This window comes from Rhineura floridana, chromosome 7, assembly GCF_030035675.1.
Source record: "Rhineura floridana isolate rRhiFlo1 chromosome 7, rRhiFlo1.hap2, whole genome shotgun sequence".
NCBI classification, from domain to species: domain Eukaryota; kingdom Metazoa; phylum Chordata; class Lepidosauria; order Squamata; family Rhineuridae; genus Rhineura; species Rhineura floridana.
In genome coordinates this window covers 153,939,743-153,954,823 of record NC_084486.1, presented here as the reverse complement: position 1 = coordinate 153,954,823, position 15,081 = coordinate 153,939,743, and the positions used below count along the sequence as shown (strand labels likewise).

General features: G+C 46.6%; 1 protein-coding gene across 2 annotated transcripts in view; it reads left to right on the top strand.

Annotated features, from left to right (window-relative positions):
* The first annotated feature begins 8,809 nt into the window (after positions 1-8,809).
* The window catches only part of LOC133389627 (probable cation-transporting ATPase 13A5), an 81,258-nt gene continuing 74,986 nt past the window's right edge, over positions 8,810-15,081 (top strand). For both annotated transcript variants that reach the window (XM_061637634.1, XM_061637633.1), the window contains exon 1: positions 8,810-9,005. In XM_061637634.1, the coding sequence (XP_061493618.1) occupies positions 8,943-9,005 (63 nt within the window). In that variant the 5' untranslated portion in view covers positions 8,810-8,942. The remainder of the gene's footprint in view (positions 9,006-15,081) is intronic.

The window sequence follows — 15,081 nt, the reverse complement described above, 5'->3', positions numbered from 1 at the left end:
TCCTGGGGAATTGGACTGGAAGGTTGCTGTGTGTGCCCTGAGAGGGCCTATGGCCTGATCTCTCTTTCTTCACTCAGCCACGGCTACGACCTTGAGCTTCTCATTTGTTCTGTTTTTGTTTAAATTATACTCCCGAAGAAGCTGGAAACAGGAAAGCATTCTATCAAGGACACTACTCGTTGCCCCATCACTTACAGGAAGGAGCTGAAAGGGAGCCGACTCAACCTTCTAATTAAGTTTCTAGGTAGGGTTGCCAGGTCAGAAGCATCCCAAAACCTGAGATTTTAGGGGCGGGCCTGAGTGATGATGATGATGATGATGATGATGATAATAATAATAATAATAATAAATTTTATTTATTGGTCGCCTATCTGTCCAGGTCAATGGACACTCTAGGCGACTTACAATAAAAAACAATACATCATATACAATATACAAGATAAAACACATAGTCAATTTAAAATCAGTTTCCAATTAAAACATCATAAAACTAACCCTCCCCAATCCCATAGGCCTGCCTGAATAGCCAGGTTTTTAAGGCTCGGCGAAAACCTGTCAGGGAGGGAGCATGTCGAAGATCAAGAGGTAGGGAGTTCCAGAGGGTGGGGGCCACGACCGAGAAAGCCCTCTCTCTGGTCCGCACCAGCCTAGCTATTTTAACTGGTGGGACCGAGAGAAGGTCTTGTGAGGCTGATCTTGTCAGGCGGCATAATTGGTGACTCTGGAGGCGCTCCTTCAGATAAACTGGGCCGAAACCGTTTAGGGTTTTAAAGGTCAATACCAACACCTTGAATTGGGCCCGGTAGACAACTGGTAGCCAGTGAAGATCCATTAACACTGGAGTAATGTGATCACGGCGACGGCTGTGCTTGATCAAGCGCGCCGCCGCATTCTGTACCAGCTGTAACTTCCGGACCGTTTTCAAGGGTAACCCCACGTAGAGCGCATTACAGTAGTCCAAGTGAGAGGAGATCAGGGCATGTATCACTTGTGGGAGCAGATGAACAGGAAGGTAGGGTCGCAGCCTTTGTATCAGACATAATTGATACCAAGCTGCCTGACTCACTGCTGACACCTGAGCCTCCATGGACAGCTGGGAGTCAAGAATGACCCCAAGGCTGCGGACCTGGTCTTTCAGGGGTAATCTCACCCCATTAAGCATCAGGCCTGTAATACCCAGCCTCCCTTTGTCTCCCACAAGCAACACCTCGGTCTTGTCAGGATTCAGCTTCAGCCTGTTCTCTCCCATCCATCCACTTACGGATTCCAGGCACTTGGACATGGTATCTACAGCCAACTCTGGTGAGGACTTAAATGAGAGATACAGCTGAGTGTCATCCACATATTGGTGACACTTCAGCCCCAAACTCCTGATGATGGCCCCCAGCGGTTTCACATAGATGTTAAACAGCATGGGAGAGAGGATAGAGCCCTGTGGTACTCCACAATTAAGAGACCAAGGGTCTGAAACCTCATCTCCCAAAGCTACCCTCTGGTGCCTATTTGAGAGATAGGAATGGAACCACTGTAAAACAGTGCCCCCCATTCCCAATCCCTCCAGGCGATCCAAAAGGATACTGTGGTCAACGGTATTGAAAGCCGCTGAGAGATCTAGGAGGACAAGGAAGGTATACTCCCCCCTATCCAGTGCCCTCCTCATATCATCCACCAGAGCGACCAAGGCTGTTTCAGTTCCATGCCCAGTCCTGAAACCCGACTGGAATGGATCTAAATAATCCATTTCCTCCAAGTGTGTCTGTAACTGTTTGGCCACCACTCCCTCAATCACCTTGCCCAAGAATGGTAAGTTAGATACTGGGCGGAAGTTATTCAGTTCTCGGGGATCCAAGGAGGGTTTTTTTAAGATGGGCTTTATCACCGCTTCCTTGAGGGCTAATGGCATTGCACCCTCTTTCAAGAATGCATTTTACCATTGCCTTGATCCCTTCGCTCAGTCTCTCCTTGCAGCTCATAACAAGCCACGAAGGGCAAGGATCAAACAGACAGGTGGTTGGCTTCACAGTACCGAGCACCTTGTCCACTTCCTCAGAGAGAAGAGGCTGGAACCGATCCCACCGGACCGGAATGCAACTGGCCGACCCTGGCCCACTACCTGTATGCACGGCGAGCGGAATCGTGCTCTTCAGGCGCTCGACTTTATCAGCAAAGTGTTTAGCAAAATTATCACAGGAGATTTTAGATTGCTCCATGGGTTCCTGAGCAACTGGACCAACTAGGCTTCGGACCACTTGGAACAATCTCCTGGGACAACACTCTGCGGACGCAATAGAGGCAGCAAAGAACTCCCTCTTTGTTGTCTTTATTGCCACTTGGTAGGCAGTGATTGCTGCTCTAACCAGTGTCCGATCGTCTTCAGTGCGAGATTTCCGCCACCGGCGCTCAAGTCGTCTCACCTCCTGCCTCAGACCCCGCAACCGTGGTGTATACCAGGGTGCTGTCTGAGTTCTATTCAGGGGGAGAGGACGTTTCGGAGCCACCTGATCCAAAGCCCCAGTGATCTCCCGGTTCCACTTCATCACCAGGGCTTCAACCGGGCGACCTTCAGTCAGCTCCAAATCACCCAGCGCATTCAGGAATCCCTGAGGTTCCATCAGGCGTCTGGGGCGGACCATCTTAATAGGTCCTTGTCCCCTACGGAGGGTGTGCGGCATCGAGAGATCTATATTCACCAGATAGTGATATGACCATGACACACAGTTAGAAGAAACAGCCCCCATTTTCAGAACACTTCCCTCCCCTCCTGAGACAAACACAAGGTCAATAGCATGACCGGCTACATGGGTGGGCCCCGTATTACTAAGGTGCAGATCCCAAGAAGTCATGGTTTCAATGAAATCCCGAGGGGCTCCTGTAAGGGTAGTCTCGGCGTGTACGTTGAAATCCCCTACAACCAATAGGTTGGGGGAAAGCAACCGCACGCTCGAGACCACCTCGAGCACCTCGGTCAGGGAGTCTGCTGTGCAGCGGGGTGGGCGGTACACAAGTAGAATCCCTGAACTGCCCTTTGGGCCCAACCTCCAGTACATGCAATCAACAAACTTGGTCTCATGGAGAGGGGGTCTGGCGAAAACCAGAGATCCCCGATAGAGGACTGCCACTCCCCCTCCCCGCCTACCAATTCTCGGCTGCTGTGCGTATCAGAAACCGGCTGGACACATGGCCTCAAGTATAGGAGCTGAGGCCTCATCCAGCCAGGTCTCCGTAATACATACCAGGTCTGCGTTCTCATCCAAGATCATGTCATGGATGAGCGCTGTTTTTTGTACCACAGACCTGGCATTACACAACAGCAGTCGAAGACTGGATGGAGTCCTGCATCCCCCAGTTATCTTCTGGTTGTGGACAGGTCCGGAACAAGGGATGGATATTATGCATCTATCCCTTGTTCCCCTATGCTGGCGTGGCCTGCCACTTGCGCCTCTCCAGGATCTGCCGCCCAGCCTTTCAATATCATGGCTCCCCACCCTTCTCACAGTATCCCCTCCCGGTCTACACATATCTCCCTCCCTGATGTCATGATGATATCATGGGGCGGGCCCAAGTGATGTCACGGGGCGGGCCTGAGTGATGTAATTAAGCATGATACATTAAGCATCAATCACAGTTGCTTGGAGCGTACAATTAAAAAAAATATCTGACTGGAAATTAAACTAGACATCTTAGCTAAAAGATGGAGCCTGGGTAGGGAACATTTAATCTAGCCTATTTGCTTTCGGCAAGAAGGGTTTAAGTGCCTTCAGGCCAGGCCAGTCACCAGAAGGCCACTGTAGGAAGAAAGGAGCCTAGTGTTGTGGAGATGTTAGATGGGAGCATTCAGGAGTAAAGATGGATGCCCCTGAAGGCTGCAATTCTAAACACACGTACTAAGGGACTAAGCCCCATAGAACTCAATAGGACTTACTTCTGAGTAGATATGGTTTGGATTGTGCTGTTGGTAAAGCTTGACTAGAGATCCTCTGCAAAGACATCCATATCCAAGCAGGGTTGGCAACCCCCTGCCTGCAGTACCCTGCCCTTATCTTTTAATGTGGCTGCTCCAAACGTCTTTACAGATTTGACCCTTCACTTCAGAAAGAGGTCTGAGAAATGAGTAAGAGTAAGAAGATTCTCTACCCTTTCTGTCTGGATAGATGCCCTCATCCTTCCCCTGTGCCCAGCAGAAGCTCTGGGCCAGGCAGGATGCAGTGGCATCTCATAGAGGACACACTCGTAGAGGACACCCTCCCCTTTCCTGGGGTATATGATTTGTCCTGTCCCAGAACAGAGTTTGGGGTGGGCACCCCCAGTTACTTATTTTTTATTATTTTATGACATCATTATGTATTTATGATAATATCAGAAGCCTGTTGATTTTGATTGCATAAATGTATTGTTATTCTTGACAGGAAGAGTCCCCCGATCACAGTGATATATCATACAGGGTACCCCAACATATATTTTGGGGTTCAGAGACATGTTAAGTTTGGTTTGAAGTTGCTGTAGTTGTCAACTCTTCTTTTTTAGTGTTTTGAACTTTCAAGCATATAAGGAACTGGGAACTAGGAACCAACTTCAGCGTTGTATCAGTTAAATAGATTAAACAGTTGTGGGGGGACTGACGTTTTGGTGTATTTCTCGGGAACCAGACCACCTAAAAATTTAATTTATTTTTTAAATTGTAGCTGAGAGTCCGGAGTTTAAGGGGTGCTAGCCGGAGAGCTGGAGGGCACCCCAAAAACCAGAGACTCTAGCCAAAACCCAGAGATCCGGTAACTCTATTTCTAGGTGGTCTGGTTCAAAAGATATAAACCAAAATGTCAGCCCCCCCCACAACTTCTGTTAGTGCTGCCTGCTCTAATCCCTGTTTTTAGCCAATTAATGAAGTCAAAGTTGTGATGGACAAGATTTTTTGACCCCTAAACTCCATTTCAAGTTCTGAGAACAGTTTCCTTTTCCTGCTTGTCTCACATCAGGAATTCAGTAAATATATAGCTTTCAGCAGCATAAAGACCACTTTCTCTCTACAGGATTGGGACTTGCTTCTGCGTAAACATGCATAGGATTGCACTACAACAGAAGATCACAGCAGGATCTTGGTGGGCATACACAGTAAACAATTTTAGTTATCATAAAAGTGTGCATTCAGGTTTTTTAAAATTACTTTAAAAATGACATATACATTTTATCTTTCAAATAATTTTTGAACAGAAGTTTTAAAAAGTGTACATGCTGCAGTGTTATACTTTTCTAATTAAGGAGTCAAAGAAATTTAAATTTTACTGGACTGTTGAAGAGGGCAGTTTAGTTCTCTTATTCATAATCTGTTTTGAAACCCTTTTTCTGGGAGTAAAGCTGCAATGCTAATTCCACATACCTGGGAGTTAACCCCATATCTTACTTTTGAGTAGATATGGTTAGGATTGTGCTGAAAATCAATAGGACTTTTGAGTGATCATAGAATAGGATTGTGCTGTAAATCATTCTCTCCCCCTCCAATCCTTTTTTTCTTTTTAAGAAGTTAAGCAAGGCTTACTGCTTTTATTTGGCACGAAACTAATATATTTTTAAAAAGATGTTCTGCAATGGCCAACTGGTTTTGACAATAAACTGTTATATGGGGTGTATGTATTTTTACATCTCCAGTGTGTGTGTGTATATGGAATATTTCCAACAACCCTGTGAGGTAGGGTTGGACGCCAAGGCAGCTCACAACAAGAAATAAAGCCATTTAAAATCCAATAACCATAAAACAAGTATAAAACAGTTGCAAAACAGCTTAAAGTGGCATAGTTCTGAATTTTGGATTGGGTGAGTGAAGTTACTTATCACTGAATTGCACTCCTGTGCATGCTTTCTTGTGTGAGTAAGCCCCATTGAATACATTGGGACTTGCTTCTAAGTAATGCATAGGATTTCACTATAAATATATTTACAGGTTGTGTTAATAATAAACATCTTTATATAAATATTTCTTCATACTATGTCTTGATATACATCTGATTTCACACTATGGTTGTAAATTATTATTTCCTCTACATTTTAAGTGTGCCCTTCTTCCGTAGGGTGGTCATGGTCCCCTTCTGTTGTTTTCCCTCTGAGGGGCAGATTAGTCTGGGAGATGGTGTGTAGCCCATAGTCACCCCGTAAACATTGTAGCTTATTTCCATTTTAAAATTTAATTAAAATGATTTATATACAGGCAAAGTTTATGAAGTAATGCAGATCCACATAATACATTTAAAGCACATCCAACTCGCATTTAAAGTGCATGACTTCCCTCAAAGAATCCTGGGAAGTGTAGTTTCCCCCTCACAGTTAAAGTTCCCGCAACCCTTAACAAACCATGGTTCCCATGATTCTGTGATGGGATTCATGTGCTTCAAATGTATGTTGAATGTGCTTTAATTGCATGGTGTGGATCTGCCCTAGTATGCTGTGCATTCATTCATTAATGAATTAAAAAGAACAATTTTAAAATATACTTTTTTAAACAGAGCTGTAGCTCAGTGGTGGGGCACATACTTTGCATGCAAAGGTCCAAAATTCAATCTCTGGAAGACACTATTGCCTGGAATCCTGGAGAGCCAGTGCTAGTCTATGTCATCAGTACTGAGCTAGATGGTATCAAATGGCCTGACTTGGGCCACAGTGACTCCGAAATGTATTTAATTATTTATTTATTTTATTTACAACATTTATATACCACTTTATTGAAAAAAACTCAAAGTAGTTTATAGAAGGAATTAAAAGAATAGAATTATTGGCAAAAACAGTTAAAGACAGGTATTTAAAAACATTCAAAATAATAAACCAACAATGAGTTAAAAATAGATAAAAAGCATAATAGCTTCTACATGCCTGAGCAGGCTTGCCTAAACAAAAATGTTTTTAGCAGGTGCCAAAATGAGTACAATGAAGGCACCTGGCTAATGTCAATAGGCAGAGAATTCCAAAGCACAGGTACTGCCACACTAAGGATCAATTGCTTACAAGAGCAGGACAAGTACTATGTGGTACCTATAACATGGAAAGCACACCTTGAACTTGGCCTGGTAGCAAATCAGCAACCAGTACAGATTTCAGAGCAGAGGTATTATGTGCTGATAGGGTCTCACTTGTGTCAGCAATCGTGCCACAGCATTCTGCACTAACTGCAGCCCCTGGGTCAGGTTGTGCTGCATGGGGATTTCTGTGACCTTGGCTGACTGGCTGCCAGGAATTTTTTAGTTTTGTGGTTGTGGGATGCTGAGTTTTCTGTCTTACTCATAGCAATCTTGTTGTGGTTGGTAGGGTATTGCATTTAGGAAATCATCACTGTTTTTTTTCTTTTTTGATTTGCATTTCATTTACTTTTGACCTTCCTTACATCCATAGAAGGAACAACAGTGGTTCCATATGGTCAGCTCAACCCCCTTAAACCCACTGATGATGCACCTTGTTGGTTGCATGACGGTTTATTTCTTGCCTAATAGAGGTAAAAGAGAATTCACATACTGGAAAGTGTGGCTTCAATTGCTGTTGTTCCCAATCTGCTGCCTGTGAAGGTGGACCAAACCATGTGTGTGTTTTCTCTGTCAATTATTACTCACTGGAATTGTGTTGGCTGTCAAAGTGAGTTTATAGCAGCCCACAGAGTAGGCAAAGAAGAGTAGAAAATCTTCTTAACTCATACTCATTTCTCAAACCTCTCTCTGCAGTGAAGAGTCAAGTTTGTAAAGACTTTTGGAGCAGCCACATTAAAAGGCAGGCAGGGCATTCCAGGCAGGGGGTTGCCAACCCTGCTTGGATATGGATATCTTTGCAGAAGATCCCTAGTTAAGCCTTACCAACAGCACAATCCTAACAATAACTACTCAGAAATAGGTCCTGTTGAGTTCTATGGAGCTTAGTAAGTGTGTTTAGAATTGCAGCCTTCAGGGCATCCATCTTTACTCCTGAGTGCTCCCATCTAATATCTTCACAACACTAGGCTTTCATCCTACAATGGCCTTCTGTGACTGGTCTGGCCTGAAGGAACTTAAACCCTTGTTGCCAGAAGCAGGTAGGCTAGATTAAATGTTCCCTACCCAGGCTCTCCAAGCAGGTGAGAAGGAATGATCCCATCACTTCAGCTGGACCTGGAAACGCCCTCATTTAGATAAGATTTCTATCTTAATTTCCAATCAGAGATTTATTTTTGTTTGAGGGGTATGCCCCAAACACCTTTATATAATTCTTAATGACATCACTAGGGCACGCCCCATGACATCATGAGGTCAGGCCCCATGACATCACGAGGTCACTCCCCTGAAATCTCAGGGTTTGGTATGCTTCTGACCTGGCAACCCTTAGTCGGGCCATCCATCCACTTTGGCTGCTTCTCTCTTCTCTGACAGGCAGCAGCTCCTTAGAATCTCTTTCCAAAACTTAGCACTGAGATCCCTCAGCTGGAGACACAGAGGTGTGGATGGTGGACCTTTAATAGCTGAATAACAGCTCAAACCAGCAGGTGAATCATTCTGCATCATCTTATCTCTCCGCTGGAATTTCTGCCTATGGTGGGAACCTGTGGCTATGAACAGCCCAACTGAACACCCAGGATCCTGGCTGGCCCACCTGCGCTGCAGACATGAGTGGCAAACTGCACCCATGCATCAAGACTTGATGGGTAGCCTTCAAATGGTTTATGCGGGGGGGGGTTGATTTGGGGGGCAAGGGGAGCAGAAAAATACAAAGAAAAGACTTACATAAGAAAGAATGCCCGAGAGGCTCAGCCCAGGAACAGGTTTTGTCAGCTGTGAGTTTAAAAAAAAAGGTGCAAGCTCAGTGACTCTTAAAGGAAGCTGGCAGCGCTGTGGGGAAAGTTACTGTTCCTGCTCCGAGTTCAGATCAGCCTGCAGCTAAAGTGGTTGCTAGCCTTCCAAGAGAGGAGACTCTGGAGTGACTGGCACCTGCCAAGTTTGATGGGGGAAAATCTTCTAAGGGATCACCATGCCCTCCTCAACAAGGGAAAGGAGAATGAGATGGTAAGAGATCAAAGTAAATTAGCGTAGTGGCACAGGTTTTTAAAATCCGCAAGGTTTCCAGGAAATGAGAAATATGCCTTATTGGTCTCAGTTCTGGAGAGATGGGCTCCAGAAGCAGATTTACTCCTGGTCTAAAGCTATCCCACCCCCAGGACTTGGTGGCCACTGGAAGGTGTGCCTGAGTACCCACGTGGGCAAGGAACTTTAGGGGCAAATCTCTGACCTGCTCTCTTCTCGTCATGCATTTCCAAGATGTTGGCAGTAATCTATAGATGACTTAGGAGTTTAAATGTCTTGTAATTTTTTTCACAAATTAAGGCAGACAAGTCTTCCAGTGTCTAGTAAGGCTGTGCACACACCACTTAAAGCACATTTTCACCACCCACAAATCTTGGGAACTAGTTTGCTAAGGGTGATGGGAAACTACAGTCCCCAGGATTCTTATTCTGGTGGTGGGTGTGCTTTAAAGGGGTGGTGGGTGCGCAGCGTAAGAATTCAGAAGTGGGACCTGCAACAAAACGTTGCAGTGTGGAGGGCTTCTGTTCAGGATTCTGTCAGTCCATGCCCCTTTGCAGGATACTCCATTCCTAGTTTTCCATCCCCACCCCAGGTCAGTGTGCACCCACTGAGCCTGCTGAGTCCTCACTGAGCTGCTCCTCTGCCCCCTCCTAGCCCCCCCCTTTGTTGTGTTGCAAAATCTGGGGTTTCTCCAGGGCTGCTCCTGTGCATGTCAGTCTGGCTGCATAAGGATCCTACACACTTGGAGGATGCATTTATTATGATTATTATTGTTTTGTTGTTGTTATTTGATTTATATCCCGCCCTTCCTCCCAGCAGGAGCCCAGGGCAGCAAACAGAAACGCTAAAAACACTTTAAAACATCATAAAAACAGGCCTTAAAATACATTAAAACAAAACGTTAAAAACTTTTTAAAAAAGCTTTAAAAACAACTTTAAAAAAGGGTTAAAACATATTATTAAAAAAAACATATTACCAAGCAATTCTAACACAGAGGGAGACTATTCACTATTAGTATATAGGGAAACTCTCTACTGGAGCTGCTTATCCTTAAGGTCCAGTAATACGGGATGGCCTCAAAGTCTGCGTGGCTTCTCTGGATTCCCCTTTCTCTCTCTCTCTCTGGTGGTGATGGAGCGGAGGGGGGATTTCCTTCTGCAACTTGAGCTTGTGGGTTTCCTCTTCTTTATTCCCGTCTCTCTTCTCACAGCTGATCAGGGATGCCAGAGGGCAGGGAACGTAAGTTGGAAGCTGCCTCTATTTTGACCCTGGTTTTAGGATAAAAACTCGTACATCTTCAAGTTAGCATGACTCTTCCAAGGAGCCAGTTGTAAGACCTCTGCTGGGAAATGAACTCGTTGGGTTGGGAATTTCTTTTGCAGAGCCAGCCCATCTGCAGCCACTGTCCTGGCTAAGGTGGAAGAGCAGGGTGGGGGTCCTCGGCTCCAGGGCCTTCTGGATGAAAGGGATTACTGAGATTCTGGGTTCTGCTGCCTGGTGTCACTCTGCTGATCTGTCCTAGGAGGGGTGCGTGTGACCCAGCTGATTCTCCTAGGTCGCTCAGTAGCTTTCAGTACCATCCAGCATTGCACCCTTCTGGACTGCCAGTGTGGGTGTGGAGTGGGGGATTCAGCATTGCCGTCGTCCCACTCCTACCTTGCAGGGAGGTCCCAGAAGGTGGACCTGGGAAACTGTTCCTCTGCCCCGTGGGAATTCTTGGGCTCTGCCTTGACTTCTACACTATGCTCTTTAACATCTACTTATGGGGGAGTGCCTGAGGATCTGGGAGGAAAGTGCGCACTCCGAAGGTTGCCTGATGACATTCAGCTCCATTTCATCTTTCTGCACGCATCAGGCATGGTGGAGAGACCATCCTGCGCGACTGCTTGACCTCAGTAATGGACTAGATGAGAGTGATTAAATTAACGCTCGATCCAGAGAAGATGGAGGTGCTTGAGGTGGATGCTTCTGTTTAATAGAATTTAGGATAAGTGCATCTTGGGGTTTAGGGTATACGCCCTTGATGGGGGTCACATCTCCCCTTAAATATGTGGATGTTCAAGGGGCAGCTGTAGCTAGATGCGCATTCAGTCAGCTTTAGATGGCAATCTATCCTATACACGCTTGCCACAGAGCAAGCTCCACTAAACCCAGTGGGACTTTTCTCTGAGTAAAATGCGCACGATTGATAATGCCAGCTCTGCCTAAGCATTTTGCCACCACCATTGCGCATACTATGGTAACTACTTGATTCAGCTGCTGCAATGCACTGCATGTGGGGCTGCCGTTGAATGACTATGGAAACTTCAGGTAGTTCAGAATGCAGCAGCACAACTTTTGTCTGGTGCTGGGAGCAGGCAACAGACCCTTAATGAACTCTCACTAATTGGCAGTTTGTTTCTGGGCTAATTCAATTTGCTGCTTTTGGTTAAAATCAACTTGTACAGCTTGAGTCTGGGTGTACCTTTGGAAGCGCCTTCTCCCACATGGTGTCCCTGTCCACCATCATGAGTTGCCATCAGCAGGGGAGAAGTTGCTCTGGGTGCTCTCAGCCGGTTTGGTGTGACTCTCTGCCACCAGGAAGAGGCCTTTTGGGTGGAGGTTGTAAGGAAGAGCATATGCAAATGATGATTACATGGAAAACCAAAACAGAATAAGTATGTGCAATTAAACTATTAAATTAAATCAGAAAAACAACATGCAGCTTAACTTTTACAAACCATAATTGTGGTATGCAAAACTATTAAGTTTAACTATTATGCAACTCTACTTTTATTTGTCCCCTAAAATTTAATTTCCACCAGTCCAAACTGGTTAAAAGCTTTGCTGTGTTCCAGCTGTACAGCAACTTATCCTAAATATTAAGAAAAGAGGTAAGAAAGAATATGATGGCTTCCTGTCATAGCAGGGATTCAAAGGAACCAGTTTCTGAGGGTCCAGGGAGATGAATGCAGGATCCTGTGGGTAAGATTATTCCAGAGTACCTCAAACAAACACCACCACTTGTATATTTTATTCATCTGGGAGCCACTCTGAGAGCCTTTTCAGCTGAAGAGCAAGGTAAAAATGCTTTGCATACCTGATCATTACGCATGGAATGAAAAAAGGGATTCTAAGCCCCTCTAGGCCTGCCTTACACCAATGCAGTATTATTAGTCCATAGATTTAACAGTAATAATAATAATAAAATTTTATTTCTGAGTCGCCTATCTGGCCGGGTTAACGGTCACTCTAGGCGACGTACATAATAGGATAAAATACAACATATGAAATAAAATACAACATATAAAATACTAATAGATAACCCAAAACCTCAACTATAATGAGCTAAAGCCATCCACAACTATAACAAGATAAAACTAATCCACCCCAGGAAGATTGTATGCCCGCCTAAATAGCCAGGTTTTCAAGGCTCGGCGGAAACTTGGCAGAGCGGTGTTAACACATCCCTGTTCCATCCATAGATAAGGGATCAAAGAAACATATGGAAAGATTTAGAATTGTCCAGAGACACGGATACTTCCTAACTGTCTCTATTTTCTGTTCTCCATCCATTCTCTGATAAATCAGTCTCTAGTCTGACTTTTGGGGCGGGGCCTTGAAGCATATTTCATATCCACCGACATGCAGCTATGCTGGAATAAGCATAACCTGGGTTAACACCTGTAACCTGCTTCTGTTGAAACTGGAGATGCCAGGGTACGCTGCAGAGGCTCTCTGACTCCTCCCTACCCCAAGTCAAGCTGTTGCTCAGATAAGGATCGCACCACCAGGGCAAAAGGGCTGTCAGGCAAATGTTAACAGTGGGAGGTTTGCTAGCTGGCCTGGAAAGAAACCAGCCTGGCTTGATCCGGTGCCTTTTACAGTTGCAGGAATCGGGAAGGGAGGCTTTTTGCAGGTGGGAAGAAGAACTTAATCACCTCCTAGTGGCTGCAGGGCAGTTTGCAAATAAAGGTAGAATCCCAAGGAGACTCTCCCGCCATATTTCTGTGTTGTCGAGTGCTGAGTCGAGGCCCCTCCATTGTGTAGGCAATTTAACTGATTTCTTGGCTAGGTTCTGTAAAGCTCCCTGGAATGGGCCCTTAACACAGGCCTGCAGCAGGGTTTCTCCTAGGCCAGCCTTCCCCAACGGGCGCCCTCCAGATGTTTTGGTCTACAACTCCCATCAGCATGGCTTGTAGCCCAAGACATTTGAAGGGCACCAGGATGGGGACAGGCCAGCCTAGGCCAAGGGAAGCGAAGGGGGCAGGAGGCTGACCTCTGCTGGAGGGAACAGTGTGTCCTTAATTCATTGGGTCCTCCATACAACACCATAGGCCACCCTAAAAGTGGGGGGTGGGCTTTAGTGTGATAATGGGGGGGGGTCCTTACAAGTACACCAGAGCATCCCTATTTCTGTCTGTGTGGGATGCTGCAAGGCGCATGCCAGCCCGTGCAAAGACATGTACATGGAGGGGAACCTTATGGCCTGCTGCCCTCAGGCTGCCCCTCCTCACCTGCCTGAGAAGGGTTTGTGGGTGCCCTGAGGGTGGCCCAGACGAGACACCAAGGGGGCAAAGATCCCCTGGCCACAGGAAGGGCCGCTCTGGACTCCCCCACTTGCTTCTCCGGCTGTTTAGGTGGTCCAGCCAGGCTGCTGTTGTTGCCGTGGGACGCCAAGAGCCACCCTGAGCCAGCAGCCCTGCTGTGTGGGGCAGCTACGTAAGCAGGAGCCGCCTTGGTGAGGCCTGCCCTGCCCGCCGGCCTGGGCCAGATTTCTCTCCCTCCTCCTCCTGCCAGAGAAGCCAGCCAGCCAGCCAGAGCGGCCCAAAGCGGAGGCAGCTTGCCCTCGGCCGGCGGGGCCTGGCCGTGCCAGTGCCGGTGACGCCGTGGAGCGCAGGGAGCAGGGGCACCCTGGGCCGCCCCCATTGCCCCGTCCGGCCTGGCCCAGGAGGAGACGGTCAGCCTCCGTGGGCAGCGCCAACTCCTATGGCCGCCTCCTGAGCATCAGCAGCATCAACAGCGGCTCTGCCCCCTCCACCCCAGAGAGGGAGCCGTGCCTGCCACAAGTGCGTGCGCCTGGGGTGGGATGGAGGGACCCCCACCCCAGAAGTGGCTTTGGGCCGGGCGGGGCAGGAGAGCCAGGCGGGAAGAGGGAGGGAGAAGCAGGCCTGCTGGGCCTGGAGAAGTAGCCAGGTCTGGAGCCGGGCCTGGACGTGGGGGTGTTTTCAGGTGGGGTGGGAGAGGCAGAAGGTGGGGAGCCGGGGGGCTTGTTTGTGGCAGTTGGAGGAGAGGACGGGCGGAGGCCACAGGTCGCCCATTGCCAACGCCGCCAATTTCAAGCCTCTTTCTCTGGTGAATCGTCAGCCTGTTAATGTTCATTTTTTGCCCCTGTGGTCTCCTCTGTTAATTTTTATTTTTTGCCCGTTTTGACTTTGGGGCGGTGCTGCCATTAGAAAAAAAAGATACGTATCGCACTGTAGCCGTCTGTCCTGTGATCTGTCAGAGCGGTTTTTCTGTTTTAAACGGTTTTAATACGTATTTTGCTGTTGTCCTATTATCTGTGATACTGGTCTCTCTGTTTTAATATTTATTTATTTAATATTCATTTATTTATAACCACTCTTTTAATGACAGTGGGATAAAAATATTAGCAGATGAATAAACACTGAGGCAAGAAGCAGAGAAGGGGCCAAACATTTCAATGGGACAGCTTTGCCCCACACCTCAGTTTTCTGACAGAGAAATAGAGAGGTATGTCATCCTAAATGCATTTTCTTTAACATCCTATTGAGTTTGATGGATGTTAGCTTTCAAGTAAGCATACTTAGGACTGTAGCTTAGTTTTCAGTTTTCTGTTTGGGATTCAAGTATAATTTGTTTGTGAAAAGTGCCTTTCCTCCATATTACCAGAGGGGCACAGAAATTAGAGTTGAGCTGTTTGTCTGGATTGTAAAGATGCTGGCTGAGTGTATTTCCACATAGACTGTTGTAGTAAGCCCAGTTGAAATGCTTAGAAGTGGGATTATACAGCCACAAGAGTGGCTGTATACTATAGCCAGGGTGGATTTTTCGCAT